Source organism: Ursus arctos, unplaced genomic scaffold, assembly GCF_023065955.2.
Source record: "Ursus arctos isolate Adak ecotype North America unplaced genomic scaffold, UrsArc2.0 scaffold_6, whole genome shotgun sequence".
NCBI lineage: Eukaryota > Metazoa > Chordata > Mammalia > Carnivora > Ursidae > Ursus > Ursus arctos.
In genome coordinates this window covers 53,405,897-53,423,765 of record NW_026623078.1, presented here as the reverse complement: position 1 = coordinate 53,423,765, position 17,869 = coordinate 53,405,897, and the positions used below count along the sequence as shown (strand labels likewise).

Sequence of the window (17,869 nt, the reverse complement as noted above, 5' to 3'; positions counted from 1 at the left end):
TTTTTGTTTTTTTAAAGATTTTATTTATTTATTTGACAGAGCACAAGTAGGCAGAACAGTAGGCAGAGGGAGAGGGGGAAGCAGGCTCCCTGCTGAACAGAGAGCCTGATGTGGGGCTTGATCCCAGGGCCCTGGGATCGAGCCTGATGCAGGGCTTGATCCCAGGGCCCTGGGATCAGGACTGCAGCTGAAGGCAGACGCTTAACCGACTGAGCCACCCAGGCGCCACTTTATCACCGTGCATAGTTACAATATATTTTTTTTCTTGTGATATGAGGACTTTAAAGATTCGTTCTTTTACCAACTTTCAAATACGCAATACAGTATTATTAACTATAGTCACCATGTTGTACATTACATCCTTGTGACTTACTTATTTTATAACTGGAAGTTTGTACCTTTTTACTTTTAAATTATTTATAACGTGTATACCTCTTAAACTAGATAATTAACTTTTTCATTTTATCTAAAGTTGATAAGTTGTCAAATTAAAGAAATCATACACAAATTCTAAGCCAGATGATTTTACTCATTTTATACCTTGATTCTTGAATACCTAGATTTTCTGAAATTACCTGATGAGTGATTAGATAATGCCAAATCAGTCAAGTCAGCAAATGTGTTCAAAGGCTGATCAGAAAAATATAACTAGAAGCAATTTAAATTGTTTCAAAATATGGCAAAAGGAGGAATATTTTAAAAATATTTTGACACTGTGAATTTCTAGGTAAAGTTAGATTTGAAAATTGAGAGCCCCAGATGCTTATTGTTTCTTTGCCTTTTTGTTTTTATGCTGAACTAAGTTTATTTTGAGGTCAGAGGAAGGTCACTCAGTGGAGTACATCCTTTATTTAGCTCCTTCAGTGCTAGACCTATTAATAGGAAACCTAGATCTGGTCTTTATTAAAATATTAAGCATCTCCGTGCACACAACTAACATAGCAGTGTATGATAAAGAATTCTGAAAATGATATATAATAACAAATGAAATTGTCATTTCATTTAATAAACCTGAAGAAGTTTGATTATGTTTACTTAAGAAGGAATAACTATTATGTGTTACACCATGTCAAACTATACCTTCTTTAAAAATTTGTTTAATTGCAGGGTCGGCAAACTACAGCCTACGGGCTGAATCCGTTCCCTCTTGTTTTTATTGAAACACAGGCATGCTTGATACTTTACTGTCTGTGGCTGCTTTGTGCTGAGATGGCAGAGATGAGTAGTCTTGACAAAGACTTCAGCCCACAAAGCCTCAATAAATTATTTGCTTGTCTGCTCTTTACAGAAAAAGTTTGCTGATCCCTGTTCTAGCTTATCCATTTATGTAGTGGCATTTGTTAACTAATTTGTACTCTATTTTTAAAGTAAAATTTTTATTTTGAAATAATTTGACTTTTTTTGTTGTTCCTTTTGTTGTTCTTAAAGTACATTACTAATTCGACTTTTAAAAAGTTGTAAAGGGGCGCCTGGGTGGCACAGCGGTTAAACGTATGCCTTCGGCTCAGGGCGTGATCCCAGCATTCTGGGATCGAGCCCCACATCAGGCTTCTCCGCTATGAGCCTGCTTCTTCCTCTCCCACTCCCCCTGCTTGTGTTCCCTCTCTCGCTGGCTGTCTCTATCTCTGTCAAATAAATAAATAAAATCTTAAAAAAATAAATAAATAGAAAGTTGTAAAAACTTTCACCTAGTTTCCCCAGTTGTTAACATTTTACATAACCACAGTACAGTGTTCAAAACCAGGAAATTAACATGATCAGTGCTTAATCTACCAAGTTATTCACATTCCACTAATGTCCCACTAACACCCTTTTCTCTAGTCCAGGAGTCAGCCCAGGATCCAGTATAGCATTTAGTTGCCATGCTTCTGTAGTTTCCTCTAGTCTGGGGCAGTTTCTCAATCTCCTTACTTTCTGGACCCTGATGAGTATGAAAAATGTCTGATTATTTGTAGAATGTTGAATTTGTCTATTTCCTCATGATTAAACCCAGGTGATGGCGTTTTCTTTTTTCTTTTCTTCTTTTTTTTTAAGTCTTCTTTTTTAGAGTGGTTTTCGGGTTCACACCAAAAATGGGAAAAAGATACAGAGATTTCCTGTATACTCCCTGTCTCTACATGTGTATAGTCTCATGTTATCAACATCTCCTACCCGAGCAGTCCATTGTTACGATTGCTGAAACTACATTGATACATCATTATCACCCAGAGTCCATGGTTCCCATTATGGTTCACCCTAGATGTTGTATGTTCTGTATACAAATGTATAATGACATGTATCCTCCATTATAGTATCAAACAGAGTAGTTTCATTTCCTTAAAAATCACCTGCACTCTGCCTGTGACCCTTCTCTCCCCTCTGACCCCTGGCAATGGCTGACGTTGTTACTCTCTCCATAGTTGTGTCCTTTCCAAAATGTTGTGTAGTTGGAATCCTGTGTCTGGTGTACTGCAGGTTAGTTAGGCACTCACCTACTGAAGGACGTCTTGGTTGCTTCCAAGTTTTAGCAATTATGAATAAAACTGTTAATCAGCATTGTGTGCAGGTTTTTTTGTGGATACAAGTTTTCAGCTCCAATACCAAGGAGCGCATTGGTTGGAACATATGTTAGGAGTGTGTTTAGTTTTGTAAGAAACTGGCTACTGTTTTCCAAAGTGGCTGTTCCATTTTGTTTTCCCACCAGCAGTGAGTCAGAGTTCTTATTGTTCCAGATGCTCAGGCAAAATTGGTGTTGTCAGTGTTCTGGATTTTGGCCATTCTAATAGGTGTGTAAATGGTATCCAGTTGTTGTAGGTTGCATTTCCCTCGTGGTAAGCGATGTGGAACGTCTTTCTATATGCTACTTGCTATCTGTGTATCTTCGCTGGTGAGGTGTCTGTTAAGGTCTTTGGCCCATTGTTTGATCAGTTGTTTTCTTCCTTTCTTGCTTGCTTTCTTTTTTTTTCTTTTCTTTTTTTTTAAAAGGTTTTATTTATTTATTTGACAGAGAGAGAGAGAGTGCAAGCAGGGGGAGCTGCAGGCAGGGGAGAGGGAGAAGCAGGCTTCGGGCTGAGCAGGGAGCCCCAGGATGCCCGGGCGGGGCTCCATCCCAGGACCCTGGGATCATGACCTGAGAGGAAGGCAGATGCTTAACCGACTAAGGCCCCTCTGTATGAACTTAGAATCAGTTTATTGGTATCCACAAAATAATTTGCTGGGATTTTGATTGGGATTGCAGGTGATGGATTTTTGTCAAGAGTAGCACAGAAGTGGTGCTGTGCCCTTCTCGGTGCATCATATCAGGTGGCACGCGATGTTGATACGTCTCATCTGGTGATGCGATTACCCCTGATTAGTTAGATAAGGTGATGTTTGCCAGGTTTCTCAACTATAAAGTTAGTATTCTCCTGTGTAATTAATATGTATTCTGTGGGGAGATTTTTTGACTATGTAAGTATTTTATCTTTATGCTTGATTTTAGCATCCATTGATGATTTTTTGCCTTAAGTATTTCTGTGGTGTTGGCCAAATAGTTATTTTTTTAATTTTCCATTATTCCTTTTACACTTATTAATTGGAACTCAAGCATAAGGAAGAATTTTTCCTCCTTGGTCCATTTATTTCTTGTTTATCCTGTTCTGTTTCTCTTCTGTTATTTATATCATGGTCTCATGGATATTTTATTCGATAGTTTATAATTCATTACTGTTTATTAGGTTGCTCAAATTGCCTTAGATTCAAGTTCTCTTTATAAATAAAACTTGGATATAACCAATTATAATAGAATGATAAAAATAGCAGTGGAATTTTATGATTTTGCTAATAAAATATGTAACATATAATAATAAACTGTAGTACATTTGATCTTGAATAAAACCCCTGTAGATCTACCCTAAAGAAGATTAGGGCTAATCTTAAGACTTTAAAATGCAGAGAGAAGCGATTTTTGAGTCCCCCTAACGCGTCCTTGCCCACATTGCCTTTCTGCCCACTTCTTTCTGTCCCTTACTCTCTTATCCACACATATGCCCAGAACAAACTTAGCGTGAGGTTTCTTTGGCATTTGATTGATGAGTTGCAGTATTGAGAAATGTCACAAATGTCAAGGTGTCCACTGACTAAGTCATTGCCAGTCGTTTGTTTACCTTTATTTGGTCTTGTAGGTGTCCGCAAAGTGTAAGCGCTTGAGGGCTGATTGTTTCTCTTGGCCTCTGTGAAAATTCCCAGTTTGTTGATGGTGAGATTGTGATCAAGTTATTTTGTAAATTAAGGAATTTTATAGAGTCAAAAATATTTTTCTTCATTATACGTTTTTTTTCACCCATGAGTTGCATAGTGAGTGTTTGTTCCTCTTTCTTTGTTGATTACAATGAACTTTAAAGAAGTTTGCAATTTATAGCATGCAATAGAGAATCTAGGACAGGCAGATCTTGAGACCCCAGAGGGCATTCTTATCCACAATTTTACTAAATGCAGTCAAATAAGAAAAAGTCCATCCCCATAGCCTGTGGTTGCCTGCCCCCTTCCTTCAGAGTCCAGGCTTGCTCCCTTTGGGTTGTGAATCAGGGAGTGAAAGGTCTCTGTATTTGAGAGCTACATTTGAAAGAGTTGGGGATAGTTGGTTTTTCTTTCCCATCAGCATAGGTAATTGATAATTGATCATTTATTTTGATTGATTTTTCTTAGGAATGCAGAGCAGACAAAATTTATGGGACTTTTAATATTTTTCCCTTTGGCCTTTTCACTGTCAGCGGGTGTTTGTGCTAAAGATTTCTAGTTGCTCCTGTTTCCTCCCTTTCATAGTTACTCAGATTTATCCTGGGAGATATTTCCAAAATCTCCTAGGTATTTTTGTTAAACTCATTGCAGACCAGGTTAAGGGTAAGAACACCAAATTTACTTGGGGAAGAGAGTTAATTGTGCTCCATAGTAAGTTTAAAATGGAGATATTAGTATCTGAAGTCTGTTCATTCTGTTAGTGGGCACTGGATATAATAGATGATAGGTGTAAGCTGCTTTTCATTCGAGCTGCCATATTTCCTTTGGAGTCTCACTGAGCTCATAATTAGCCCTGGATTTGGAATGTAAAAGCCAAGGAGGTCACTGTAGTTTTAAATAGTTGAAGCTGGCCAGGTGGGTAAGGTAGTACGTAGTAGGGCTGTGACAAACTAAGTGAATGTCCCTTTTAAAAGTAGGCAGCTGATCCCCTGATTATTGCCACAGGAGAATACAGAGCCATTGTTATCAAATGCAAACTTCCATGCCTCCCTCCACTGTTTCTTTTTCTTTTTTTTTTTGAAGTGAGCTCTACGACCCTGAAATCAATTGATTGAACCAGCCAGGTATCTCTCACCCAACACCTTTTTTGGTCCCCAAAAAAGCTGTAATTCTGGATCTTTATGTGAATATCTTGACTTATATGTTGGAACTAATTAATATTTTCATGGAAATAAATATATACATGAGGCCATGTACCAATCATATACATGGTGTGTGTGCACGTCTGTGTGTGTATATGCTCTTTCAAATAAACTTTTTAAAACAGTTTGAGATGATAGAAAAATTACAAAGATAGTACTGAAAGTTCTCATATATCCTGCACCCAGTTTCTACTGTTACTAATATCTAACATTGATATGGTAAATTTTTTATAATTAATGTATATTGATACATTATTAGTCACTGAAGGCTGAAGGTTATTCATATTTCCTTAGTTTACTCCTACTGTCTTTTTTCTGTTCCAGGATCCCGTCCAGGATATCACATTACAATAAGTTATCTCCTCAGGCTCCACTCGATTGTGATAGTTTCTCAGACTGGCCTTATTTTTGATGATGGTGTGTGTGTGTGTGTGCACGCGTGCGGAGTGTCTTTCTTTCTTTCTTTCTTTTTTTTTTTTTTTTAAACTAACCAGCCAGGTTTATGGACAAGACTTGGTCCATGGGCTTCAAGTTTGCAGCTGTGGACTAATTCCTGTGGTGTGATTTCCTCAGTTGATTTTGAGTCATTCTGTTACCCCGAGTACTGTGTAATGGGATAAAAATTGTAGGATTAATTTTGATGAGCAAAGTACAAGTAGTAGAAACTCGTTTTCCCAGTACTTTTGAGTTTAATGTTAAAAATTACATAGCTCACTAAAATTACAGATTAAAATAATCACCCATTCCCATACTATATTTCTTGACCACTACTTAATCTATTAGAGTATGCTTGTTGGTTCAATATCTTATTTTTTTTTTTTTTTTAAGATTTTATTTATTTATTTGCCAGCGAGAGAGGGAACACAAGCAGGGGGAGTGGGAGAGGAAGAAGCAGGCTCCCAGCAGAGGAGCCTGATGCGGGGCTCGATCCCAGAACGCCAGGATCACACCCTGAGCCGAAGGCAGACGCTTAAGGACTGTGCCACCCAGGCGCCCCCTCAATATCTTATTCTCTCTAGATAGCGAGTTGATCAGAGGAAGGAATGATGAGGAGCAATTTAAGTAGGGAGACTGGTAGGTTGTTTGCATCGTGATAGAAGAAACACTCTACACAGTGGGTGTAAGTGGGAAAACATGGTATGCTCCTTGGTAATAGGTTAATGGGCAAACCAGAGATATTTTGACATCCATCTTTCAGCTAGCCTCTGTTGAGGGTTTGTATAGCAGAGGTTGCAAATTGGCAACCATTGGTGTTTTGATGGAAGAATCCACAAGTGAATTTGGGTATTTTAGGTAGGCTGATACTCTCCACTCTTCCCTTTTATCTTAACTTCACTTATTTATGTGACTTATGCACCCCTCATGGAGATTTGTGTTAATGATACCTGTAAGGTCTGCCCAGGAGTAGATGTGTATTTGGATAGTATATCTAACCAGGTTTCTAGCATTATTTGCTTGGGGGAGAAATGGTATGCATTCCTTGGTGGAAGTCACAAACTAGGACATTTTGGAGTGAAATTAATAATTAGGCTCAGATAGTAGGCTTAAACAGGCAATATCTCAAACCAGGACATATTGTCACCCTGATTATATATTGTTAAGACTTTGAGAATATGGTTCTCCCTTTTTTCAAGTTGAAATAATATATTTAGCTATGAATGTTTAGAAATTTCAAAAGTAATTCTACTTGGAAGACTTTGTTTTTAGACCTTAATAGGAAACCATGAAGTAGAAATGCTGATTGAATATTTGATTTGAATACCTGTTTGTTTCATTGATCCTTTATTATTTTCTATTGCATAATTGTTACAATGTATATAACTTGAAAAGAAAATATGTACTTTCTAGGATATTGCTTTCTTTAATAACACATGACTTAATTTTTTAAATCAGGGTATAAAACACATAACAAAATTTACTGTCTTAGCCATTTTTAAGTGTACAGTTCAGTAATATTAAGTATACTCATGTTGTTGTGAAACAGATCTCCAGAACTTTTTCATTTTGCAAAACTGAAACTTTACACCCATTTTAGCCCATTTATGCCCTCTCCTTAGCCCCTGGCGACTGCCATTCTACTTTCTGTGTCTATGAATTTGACTACTTTAGATATCTCATATAATTGGAATCACATGGTTTTTCTCTGTGACTGGCTTCTTTCACTCGCATGTCTTCAAGGTTCATCCATGTTGTAGCCTGTGACAGGCTTTTCTTTATTTTTGAGGCTAAATAAATTCCAGTGTACATATATACCACATTTTTGTTTATTCATTCATCCTTTGATGGACATTTGGTTGCTTCCACCTCTTGGCTACTGTGAATAATGTTGCTGTGAAAGTGTGGGTATGCAGATACCTCTTGAGACTGTTTTCAGTTCTTTTGCATATATATCCAGAAGTGGGCTTGCCTGGGTCATATGATAGTTCTGTTCTTAATTTTTGATGAACCTCCATACTGTTTTCCATAACATTGCACCATTTTATAATCCGACCAATAGTGCATGAGTGTTCCAATTTCTACACATCCTTGCTGCTAACACTTGTAATTTTCTGGTTTTGGTTTTTTGTTTGTTTGTTTCAATAATAGCCATTCTAATGGGTGTAAGGGGATATCTTACTTGGTTCTGATGATTAGTGATGTGGAATATCTTTTCATATGCTTGTTGGCCATTTGTGTATCATCTTTGGAGAAATGTTTATTCATATCCTTTACCCGGTTTTGAATTGAGCTATTTTTTGTTGTTGAGTGTAGGAGTTCTTTCTATATTCTGGATATTAACCCATCATCAGATATGTGATTTGCAGATATTTTCTCCCATTTTGTAGGTTGCCTTTTCACTCTGTTGATTATGTCCTTTGAGGCACAACGTTTTTATGTTTTGTCTATTTTTGCTTTTAGTGCTTGTGCTTTTGGTGTCATACCTTAAGATCGTTGCCAGGTCTAACATGAGGCTTTTCCCCTATGTTTTCTTCTAGGAATTTTATAGTTTTAGGTCTTATGTTTAGGTCTTTAATCATTTTAAATTAATTGCTGCATATGGTATAACATAAGGGTCCAGTTTTTATTCTTTTGCATAGAAATACCTCATTTTCCCAGCATCATTTGTTGAAGACACTGTCCTTTCCCCATTGAGTGGTTTTGGCACCCTTGTCAAAGATCATTTGACCATACAGGCAAGATTTTATTTCTGGGCTGTCTATTCTATTCCATTGGTTTATTTGTCCTTATGCCAGTACCACACTTTCAATTACAGTAGTTCTGTAATAATGTTTCAAAATCACTACTTCTTTTTCAGAATTGTGTTGGCTCTTGAGGGTCTCTCAAGACTCCACATGAATTTTAGGATGAATTTTTCTATTTCTGTAAGAAAATGCCATTGGGATTTTGATAGGGATTGTGATGAATCTGTTGCTTTGAGTAATACGGACATTTTAACAATATTAAGTCTTCCAATTCACTAACATGAGATTTGATTCTTTTTATTTGTGCCTTCTTTAAATTTTCTTAGCTGTGTTTGGTAGCTTTCAGTATACAAGTCTCACCTCCTTTGTGAGGTTTATCCTTAAGTTTTGTTGTTTTTTTTTTTTTTGATGCTATTGTAAATGGAATTGTTTTCTTAATTTCCTTTTTGTTAATGTAATATACTTTTAATATTCCTTTGTTTTTCTTTTGGTCTGTGAGTGGTTCTTACATTTATGAAATCTGGCACATAGCTGAGGTTAAGTGATGGTTCATACTGTAGCCCTGAGAATGCAAAAATACTGTTTTTCTCTAAAATTATCTTGGACAGTTCTTAGGCCATAGATATAGATACATATAAACAATTGATAAGAGCACATCAGAAGTAGAAAAACCATCAAAGGGTGACACCAGGTTTTCTGGAGATTTTTTTCCATTTTACCGTGGAAACTATTATAGAAGTTTTTTTATTTTTATTTTTGTTTAGACAGAGGTTGGGCTTTACAATTAAGTGAGAAGAGATCGAGTAGTTGTGTATTAATTTGAGAATTGTTATGATTAATATAGTCAAACATTTTTAAGGGAAAAAAGGCTTGGGAAATCAGATTTAAACTAAATCTCTTTGCAACGGGAGGTTGAAGGTTTCAGTCTTAGTTGAGTACAACGAAGAGTAGTTGAGAGTAAAGTAGCTTTCTCTAGATTGATCTCTAAGTATTAGATTCATTTTAAAGAGGCATCAACTGTACTCAAAAATTTTAAAAGAGACTGGCACTGTCATGATTTCTAATTTTAATGTGATTTGGGGGAACATTTTCTTTAAGATCCGATTGAATGCAGAAAAGCAGTTGTTTATGGTTATCTAGCTCAGTTGATTTGAAGATCCTTAACACTCATGTTGGGGGCAGAAAGTGAAGATGGAAATGTCATGCCCTTTCTAAGTTTTCTCATACTTAAGAAAAAAATGATTATTTTAAGTAGTAGTTTCTTTTTGGTCAAGGTAGTTAATAGTACTAAATATTAATGGACAAATATCTTTGCAAATTAATGTTTCATTCCATGCAAAGCAGTTTGAGCCCTAAACTCTGAATACACTTCTTGTGTAACACACTGTTGGTAGTTATGTCCAGTGAGTCTTTGATGTAGAGGCAAGGTGTGTCCTATAACTCATTCTAGAATTGTGACTAGAAATACTTGGTATGTGGAGCTTTAAAACATGATTTCAAAAGATGCAAAAGTGTGATATATATCTTTCTAAAGAGTGAATTTACATGTAAGCATTTTAAAAATTGGAACAGTTTTATTTTAAGGCTCAGTTCTGTTACCTTGTTCTGTTAAAATACTGTAAAATATATGTCAGTTAGACAAATAGCTTTGTCTTCACTTAAAGGGAATGAATGTGAGACACAAGGTAATCTTTTCAGAGTGATTGTTTAAAATGCTAATTCTCTAAAATTCTTTACTGTTTAGAAGTCGATGGAGTTCTGGAGTAGGTGGAAGTGGAGGAGGGTCCTCTGGTAGGTCGTCAGCCGGAGCTCGAGATTCCCGCCGACAGACCCGAGTTATTCGGACTGGACGGGATCGAGGATCTGGGCTTTTGGGCAGTCAGCCCCAGCCAGTGATTCCTGCATCCGTCATTCCAGAGGAGCTGATTTCACAGGTATAGATCTTGTAGAACACTTCACATAAGGCCACAGGAGAAGATGAGATTTAACTGAATATCCTGGGCTATAGTCATGACTCACAGCATGGATTGGGATTGTGAAATACTGCTTTTCTGTAGTTGCCCTTAGAAAGCTGATTTTGAGAAAAAGTGTAAGCAAAAGAGAATTAGCGTAGCGCTCTTCTTTATTTTTTATTTCAGGCCCAAGTCGTTTTACAAGGCAAATCCAGAAGTGTCATTATTCGGGAACTTCAACGAACAAACCTTGATGTAAACCTTGCTGTAAATAATTTACTTAGCCGGGATGATGAAGATGGAGATGATGGGGATGATACAGCCAGTGAATCTTACTTGCCTGGAGGTTGGTGGATCACCATCATGGTTTTCTCATCTCTGGAGGGAGAGACGTTTTTGACTGGGGAATGGAATTTTAAAGTACAATGGATTTTCTGATGGTTCTTCCCAAAGTGGTAGATATTTCTCACTGGAGTATTTAATTTGATTGTAAAATACTTTTAAGGGAAAATGGGAAATGTTTTTGTTCAATAGACTTGTGTTTGGTTCCAGTAAAGACATGGATGTATGTGCATGTCTTTATCACTGGCTGATGGATGACTCTGGAATGTTGTTTTTGGTGCCCTTATTATTATGTAAAAACTCCGTTTAGAGTTTGACTGCATTATCTCTAATACAAATATATTAAATAGAGATTTTTTTTCTTGTGATTATTTAATAGGTAGCCCAAGTGGCAGTCATGCATTTCATGTTCCTTAAAATCTTTGTTAATAACGTTAACTTTATTGCCTAGGTAGTTACTACTTTTTTTCTCAGGGTATATGAGTAATGAGTGTTATCATTTTTATCTGATTTAATTTTCAGAGACCTTTTGATGGTCTACAGATATTTTCAGTATCTGCTTTATTTATATTTGTTTCTGTTTATAGAGGATCTTATGTCTCTTCTTGATGCTGACATTCACTCTGCCCACCCAAGTGTCATTATTGATGCAGATGCCATGTTTTCTGAGGACATTAGCTATTTCGGTTATCCTTCTTTTCGTCGTTCATCACTTTCCAGGCTAGGCTCCTCTCGAGGTAATTTTGCATTTATTTCTTTGTGATCATTGGCTGGCTGAATGGAGAGACAGTGGTAGAATTCACTGTGTTTGAACTTTTAATATTACAGTAATTATACAATAATAAATTATTACTTATTAGTGTGTTTGAGTGCTTTGGTATTAAACTAGTTATTTTTGATTTCGAAGAGCCACAAATAGTACTTTACTTCAGAGATGATCTTATCAATATTGTGGAATACTTATCAAGGGTTACAACTTACCTACCTATATTTTTAATTAGGAATATGGATTCTGAACTAAAAGCAGAATTCTACTTTACAGTGACATGCAGCATTCAGAAAACAAGTCTCTCTAGTGTATTTGATTAATAAAGTGATTATTCTGTTCATTTTAAAACTTGGTTAGATGGAAGAGTGAAATAACAAAAAAATTTAATAGAATGGGCTTGGCCAATAATAAATATGTAGAAATGATTATCTTATTAAAATGTTATTTTCAAAAGTTTGAAATCCTTCAAAGGTATAGTACATAGTAGAGGTTAGAAGATTTTGAAATCATATAAATGTAAGACTTTCTCTGTTTATGTTGGTATAGATTTAGCTTGCATTTTAACCTTATTAAGTCAATATTTTTACTTTCCTGAATGTAAAACTGCTTGATTCAAATAACATACACAAATCGGTTATATATTATTTACTGATCATTAGTAAACTGGAAAAGATGCCATGTTATATTAGGACCTTCCTGCAAATATCTAGTACTTAAAAGCAAAGTTTAAAAATAATAAATCTATGATGATCTTTTAATATACTGAACCTATTATTTAATAGCTTTAAAAATTTTTAAATAAGTCCATACTTTATTGCCTTAAATATATCAAGTGTTGCATTTTCAAATATTCAATATCGAGCACAAATAACTCCTTCTAAATTTCTCCCTTTTGCTTCTCCATAGGTCATTCTGTGTAGGCATTTCTTTTTATTTGAACCATATGAAATTGCTGGTACTTGACCATGTTTGACCTGCACGGATGGCAATTTCATATGGTTCAATTTAATATGATTGTTTCTAGTCCTTTGTATCCAAGTCCTGGAAAGTATATTTTGATCATGTACTTAAAAAAAATAATGTATGAGCAAACAAAAAAACAAAACCAAAAACAAACACAAAACAACTAAACTGGTGTTAGAGAGTTTGTAGGTCAATTGCAGGGGAAGCATTTTTGTAAGGAAATCTTTCTGTAAAGATTATTTAAAAAAGAAGCTTGTCTGGTTTCTCAGAAATGTGTAAATGAGACTGACCATGAAGATCCAGCCTGTAAAATTACTCTAAACAAAGGCTTGAATTAGAAAAATTTTTATAATTAATGTTAATGGATTTGTATTTTAGCTTTTGCAAGTTTTTTCCCTGTATGTGTAGGGTTTTGTTTTTGTTTTGTTTTTTAATAACTGAAGACATTCTAACAAATACTCTTTTTTGGTTTACATGTGTATCTAACATGTTGAAATTCTAATTTATGAACATTTTCTAATAAATAAAGTTATGGTAAGCATTTTTAATGAAAGCCAAAAATTTTAAACTCCATTTTAAAAATCCAGTTTAAACAAATAAAGTAATTCTGTTCTAAAAATGTGTAGTTGGAATTCAAAAAAGTCTGCCTCTACATAGTTCTTAAAAATACTAGTTTATAATTTTCTTACCTTCACTTTAAAGAGTTAATGTTTTGAATGTTGCATGTCAGGCTTATTAGATACATATTTAAACATTAAATTTTTGTGAGTGGATAAACTGCTGTTAGTTGCATCCTGAAGGGTCTTTACTAGAGAGTGGCTTACTTTTATCCCACTGGTGTGACCCAATTGCATACCAGTTCTCCTTCTTCCCTTAGAGAGAGACTCTGAGCTGTTGCGTGAACGTGAATCCGTTTTACGTTTACGTGAACGAAGGTGGCTTGATGGAGCCTCATTTGATAATGAAAGAGGCTCCACCAGCAAGGAAGGAGAGCCAAACTTGGATAAGAAGAATACCCCTGTTCAAAGCCCAGTATCTCTAGGAGAAGATTTGCAGTGGTGGCCTGATAAGGTATTTGGAAAAATTCCCACCCTTTCTATTTAAATGGATTCCTGGCAAACCCCACCCCCTCAGAAAGGTTTCTTTTTTCAGATTTTTGTGTTATCATTATTTAAACACACACACACACACACACACATAAAGTGATATTTTTGTTTTAAAATATACATAGAACATCTTTATTTGGCACTATATGAGTCATCTTAGTGAGATATGCTCAGTGGTGCTATTATTTAGGTTTTTTTGTTTTATTTTTGCTTTTCCTACTTGATGAAGTAAATCAGAGAAATCGGAATGGGAGTTCCAGATAACACATCAGCTATTTTGTTTCAGGACTTCTTTTCTGGTGATAATTTTGCTAATAACTGATGGCCCTTTGTAGAAATTTGTTTTGTAATGTCACGTGGACCCCAGTTACTGTGTGGCAAGTTCGTGGTCATTGATACAAGCATGCATGTCAGGGCAAGATTAGGGAGGGACCTGTGTTTCTTTGATTAGTTAGCTGTCCTGTTTCATGGTGAATTCCAGCAGACCCTTTGCTCGCAGTGCTGTGGGAGACAAAGCAGTCTGAACAGGAATGGACTAGAGGAGTTCTGCTCTGTGTCCTGACGAGAACTATAATGACTGGCTTCTAGAAAGCATCCAGGATTTGTTAAGTTTATTTGAATCTTTAAAAATACATTACTGCCGCATATGAAGCAGAGTGTCTACATCCTATTGATACTGTGTGGGTTTCATTGTCGTAAGTGCTTGGTGATGGCTCCTGTAGGAAGCCATGTTTTCTCTCTCTCTTTTGACATGCCATTTTCGTATTTCCAGAGCCAGTGGGTAGGAAATTTTCTTAAGTAGAAGTAAAGTAAAAGAACATAAGAACTTTGAGGTTAATCTCTAGCAGATAAGGAGATTCTGATAGGGATTTCTTTTCTTTCTTTCAAGTTGAATTTGAATTGGGGATATTAAAGGAAAATATTGTTTAGCTTTCTGAATTTGTTTATTTTTCATAGTAATTTTGAATCTTGATGTAGTTCATTTATTTTCCTCTGTATTCAGCTCATGTGGAAAGCCTGAATGCAAGAAGGAACATGAATTTTAATCAGTCTCTTTGTAAGGAAAAGGTTATTCTGTTTTCTTTGGCAGCTGACAAACTTTCCCTGAATTGGCATTCTCTGACTTATTTCCATAAAACTAGACATGTCCTAAGTTCTGCTTTTATTCCATATGGTAGAAGGTGATTTAAACCTAGGCTCCCCCCCTCATTTTCCTCCCCTTTTTTTCGTACATTGTTCTTTGTTTCCTATTTCTCTTGCCTGGATCATATTAGGCTGTGTCTACTTCGTGTTGGGAGGAAGTAATAGAGGATTCATGAATCTTGTTTTAATAGTGCCATCACATATATATTAGTCTGGGCTTCTTTATCATGTATTATTTTTGATGAATGAAAGTGTTTTAAACAGTACAAGTTTAACAAGCTTCTTCCCTGGCCAGTGTACGCCTCATAGATTTAGCCAGTGTTTGTTGGTCTTTACTGATGGGCATGTTTTTAGTACAACTTGTTTTCATAGACAGTTAATAAGTACATTGTGAAACACACTTAGTGTGTTATTTCCTTGATGTTTGGATATTGAAAGAAGGAGGAATAGGAGTGTGTGAAACAAAGTACATCCTACTATAGCTTTTTTTTTCTATTAAAGCCCTAATTTAAAATATTGTTACTGAAACAGGATCATAGGGGAAGAGAGGGAAAAATAAAACAAGATGAAATCGGAGAGGGAGATAAACCATAAGAGAGTCTTAATCGTAGGAAACAAACTGAGGGTTGCTGGAAGGGAGGGGGGTGGGGGGGATGGGGTAACTGGGTGTTGGACATTAAGGAGGGCACATGATGTTATGAGCACTGGGTATTATATAAGACTGATGAATCACTGAACTCTGCCTCTGAAACTAATAATACATTATATGTTAATTGAATTTAGATAAGAAAAACATAAAATATTGTCGCTGGAAAAGATCTACTTTTTATTAGCTTATGTTTGAAATTTAGACATCAGAAATTTCAATTTAGGGAAAGAAAATAGCTTAAAAGCCTAATCAAACTCTTAAGCATTGTCAGAGTTATCAACAAATACCAGTAAGTGATGTGAGGCTGACTGCTCCCTCAGAGAGTGCAGAGAGCTAACTATTGAAGGCAAAAAGACCTGGCCTGCAGATAACTTTTAGACAACACGCAGAACTGTCTTGAAAGGGCATAGGACCAGTGCTACATGCAGAAATAGGTAATATGTGGGACTGTATTGGTCCCCCCAAATTGGGGGTAGTGATCCCTTGGGACAAGGGTTTTGGGGGAACGTTTGATAGGTGATCGAGAGTCAGGTGGAGAGTACAGGGAGGTAGAGCGTTGTCAGCACACACTACTTAAAAGTAGGGTCTTTCTCTTTCTTTCTTTTTTGAGGGGAGTGAAGGTCAAAGAACGCCTCCCAGCATAATTGCAGAAGTGACCTAATCCAATATTTTTTAATTGTAAGTTTGGGTAGTATCCATAGTATTTCAGTCTTTGTTTTGTTAGGGTTCATGAGAAATTCCATTGGTAAATTATCTGGATCAGTACTGACTTTCCTACCACCTATTTAGAGAAACAGCAGCTTCTTCAAAATTTCACCGTTTTGTAGGCTAATAAATTAGTTCCTTTAATAGTGGAATGAGTGTTTTCTTTCCTTAAGCCTTTTGTAGTATAGTCTTGAACTGAAAATATTTTAGGTAATCTTAAATTTAAATATTTCCGTGAGTTATTCTTTGAGCTAAATGTCAAAGCTAGTATATATAAGAGCATACTTGGGACCACTTATGCACTGGTGGTGGGAATGTAAATTGGTAAAGCCATTATGGAAAACAGTATGGAGGCTCCTCAAAAAATTAAAAATAGAACTACATTATCCAGCAGTCCACTTCTGGGTATTTATTACAAAGAAAATGAAAACATCCAAAAAGATACACGCACTGTCGTGTTCATTGCAGTATTATGTGCAATAGTCAAGATATGAAAATAATGTTAAGTATCCATCAATGAATGGGTCATGGATAAAGAAGATGTAATACATACATATACTCACACATACACTTGAATATTATTCCGCCATAAAAAAGAAGGAAGTCTTGCCATTTGTGACAACATGGATGGTACCTCAAGGGCATTATGCTGGGTGAAATAAGTCAGAGAAACACAAGTACCGTATGGTCACTCTTATCATCTGGAATCATCAAAACAAAACAAAACAAAACACCAAGCTCGTAGATACAGAGAATAGATTGATGGCTACTAGAGGCAGGGCACTGAAAGGTAAAAAGAAAAAATTTTAAAAATTGTTAAGAAAAAAATAGGAATAAAAGTTTTATCCTTACCAATTTTTTAGCATCTTAAAAATATGAAAATTGGAAATTATCATAGGGATGTTGAAAGCGCCATGAAGACAGAGGTGAGGGTCATTCAGTCAGTGTTAATTTAGTAACCTTGATTCATTGCGTACTTTCTGTTAGGCCTTTTGCTCAGGTGTTAGGGTAGGAGTTTGTAGAAGGCAGAACAATGATGCTAATGCTGTGGAGTAAGTACCATTACAGAATTAGGTACAAGAGGCTTTGGGGAATCATTGGAGGCCAGGGCTAAGTGCTAAGAGTGCGGACTGTAGAGCCCAGACTACTGGAGTGTTTGTATCCTGGCCCTGCCACTTACTAGCTATGTGGCCTCGGTCAAATCCTTTAACCTCCCTGGGCCTTTGTTTCTCATCTATAAGATGGGGATAATAACAGTTCTTATGTTGCGAGATTGTCATGAGAAGTAAATGATTTGGTATATGTAAAGTGTAAAGGGCAAGGAGAAGCAGGGTCCTGTTCTACAAAGAGAACAGGCAGTTTCTGTGGGTCATAGAAGAGTAAGAGCCATGGTTTGGGTATTCCAAGTTGGACCATGTGACAATAGTATTTTGTGTGCCAGATTCTCTGCTGGTACAGAGTTGGGCACAAGCTGAAAGAGATACGGACCATGTCCTTAGTCTGACTGGGCTATAAAATGCAAGAAATGAAAACATTTCATTACAATAATAATGTAGCATAATAGGAAATTAACGGGTAGTCTGTATCTACCTAAGGAAGAAATGGAGGGAGGGCCTTTAAGTCAAAGATCTTGATCACAGTTGAACTAGCCAAGTTTAT

General features: G+C 36.1%; 1 protein-coding gene across 10 annotated transcripts in view; it reads left to right on the top strand.

Moving 5' to 3' along the window:
• UBR5 (ubiquitin protein ligase E3 component n-recognin 5) overlaps positions 1–17,869 on the top strand; it is a 134,685-nt gene that overhangs the window by 44,506 nt on the left and 72,310 nt on the right. For 7 of the 10 annotated variants that reach the window (XM_026495614.4, XM_057308117.1, XM_026495611.4 and 4 more), the window contains exons 6-9: positions 10,326–10,515; positions 10,720–10,879; positions 11,463–11,612; positions 13,467–13,678. In XM_026495614.4, the coding sequence (XP_026351399.1) occupies positions 10,326–10,515; positions 10,720–10,879; positions 11,463–11,612; positions 13,467–13,678 (712 nt within the window). The remainder of the gene's footprint in view (positions 1–10,325; positions 10,516–10,719; positions 10,880–11,462; positions 11,613–13,466; positions 13,679–17,869) is intronic. The other 3 variants (XM_057308118.1, XM_026495613.4, XM_057308116.1) reach the window with 1 other exon arrangement.